The 1,590-nt window shown below is 41.8% G+C and overlaps 1 protein-coding gene across 1 annotated transcript in view; it reads left to right on the top strand.

Annotated features, from left to right (window-relative positions):
* The window catches only part of CAPN7 (calpain 7), a gene marked incomplete at both ends in the record, with an annotated part of 16,430 nt that extends 15,284 nt beyond the window's left edge, over nt 1-1,146 (top strand). Inside the window, one exon of the mRNA XM_010078125.1 lies at nt 892-1,146. Coding sequence (XP_010076427.1) covers nt 892-1,146 — 255 coding nt within the window. The remainder of the gene's footprint in view (nt 1-891) is intronic.
* Between the last annotated feature and the right edge of the window lie 444 nt (nt 1,147-1,590).

Below are 1,590 nucleotides of genomic sequence, written 5' to 3'. Positions count from 1 at the left end.
CATTCCTGGAACTAAGCCCAGCAGAGGTGGAAAAGGCCTGGAAAGCTAACACCACACAGCAGTTGAGGTCCCTGGATAGTGGCAGAGTGGGGGGAGAAATCCCACTTGCTTCCAGAATTGCTATATTTGAGGCTTTTGGACACTGAGTAAAGAAATTAAATGACAGGAAAAAATGTTGCTCTGTGCTGGTTTGCCAGAAAGGAGAGGGAAGTACAGAGGTAGAATAGATCTCAGCTATAAATTTGTACAAATGCCTGGCGTGTTTTACAAGGCTAACCTTGCAGTTTAGTGACTAGCAGGAGGAGGAACTTGCAAACAGATGGCCTGTTTCTCAAAGTCTAAGCAGCATTTTTCTCGTGTATGTCTTTGTCCTTGCGGAATCCTGTCTTTATGGATATCTTGTCCCTGTAATGCTGGTTCTCAGAGTGCATAGAGGTGAATGGACAAGGCTGAAGGCAGCAATTTCAAAAGCAAAGGTTACAACACAGGTAGTGTTATACTTCCTGTACCGCTGTTGTTTCTCATTTAGCTCAACAGAGGAGTGTCTGAGCAAAATAACCTGCACAGTCATGGGATAGACAGGAATATAGATCCTTTGCTAGACACAATTTGTCCATCAGAAAGAGTCACTTGGTATTTATTAAATATAAGTCGAAAAATACGGTACACTTATAAATGATCTAAGGCTTTGGTCGAGGTGGGTGGAGGACTGCAGTGAAACTTGCTGAGTACTTAACACAGTCTTTCACTTCCACTTTAAAAATTCAGAGAGATTACTAAAGTCACTGACCTCTAAAGTGAGAGAAGCCTCTAGTCTTTTTTTGCTTGTATAAATAAGCAATACAAATCCTCAGGATATAAAATATTTTCTGTACTTTTGACTTCTTTCAGGTTAATGGCCAGTGGAAAGGTCACAGTGCTGGAGGATGTGGAAATTTCAGAGACACCTACAAAAATAACCCCATTTATCAATTCCAGCTGGACAAGAGCGGGCCATTACTGATTGAGCTACGAGGACCGAGGTTTGTAGCCAATAAGTGTGCATCAACACAGCACGAGTATTACATGCTAAAGATAAAGCTTTTCAGTATCCTCCAGGGGGAGGGTGGGAAGCTCCCTGAAAATCCAGAAGACAAGGTGTGGAAGGTAGCTCAGATTTAGTACTATGTATGTTTCTATGTATGTGTCTATGGAGTAGACCTACACAGGTCAAATTCCATTGGCAAAATTCATGACCTACCTCAAAATATCAGAATAGAGGTCTTCTAAATAGCAACATCTCCTGAAAATGGATATGAGTGCAAAGGTGTGGCTCTGTAGTTTCTTTTTTGTTTGTTTTTGTTGGTGTGGTTTTTTTTTTTTTCCTTCCCCTGCACTTGCAGATCATATTTGGGCAGTTTGAATGACAGCGGCAGTGGTGCTTGTCACATGCATTAACAGGTAGTAGACAAACTGTCACAAGTTCTAGTGCAACATGAGAAATTCTCCTGAGATCACAGACATTCATTCCTCTGAGAGCGATCAGATCCCACCCCAGGATCTGTGGAATGTGGCACCAGAGTATCACACAGAATCACAGAATGTTAGAGA

Source organism: Pterocles gutturalis, unplaced genomic scaffold (genome assembly GCF_000699245.1).
Source record: "Pterocles gutturalis isolate BGI_N339 unplaced genomic scaffold, ASM69924v1 scaffold30673, whole genome shotgun sequence".
NCBI classification, from domain to species: domain Eukaryota; kingdom Metazoa; phylum Chordata; class Aves; order Pterocliformes; family Pteroclidae; genus Pterocles; species Pterocles gutturalis.
The sequence above is the reverse complement of the archived record's forward strand: the minus strand, read 5'-3'. Positions and strand labels throughout refer to the sequence as shown.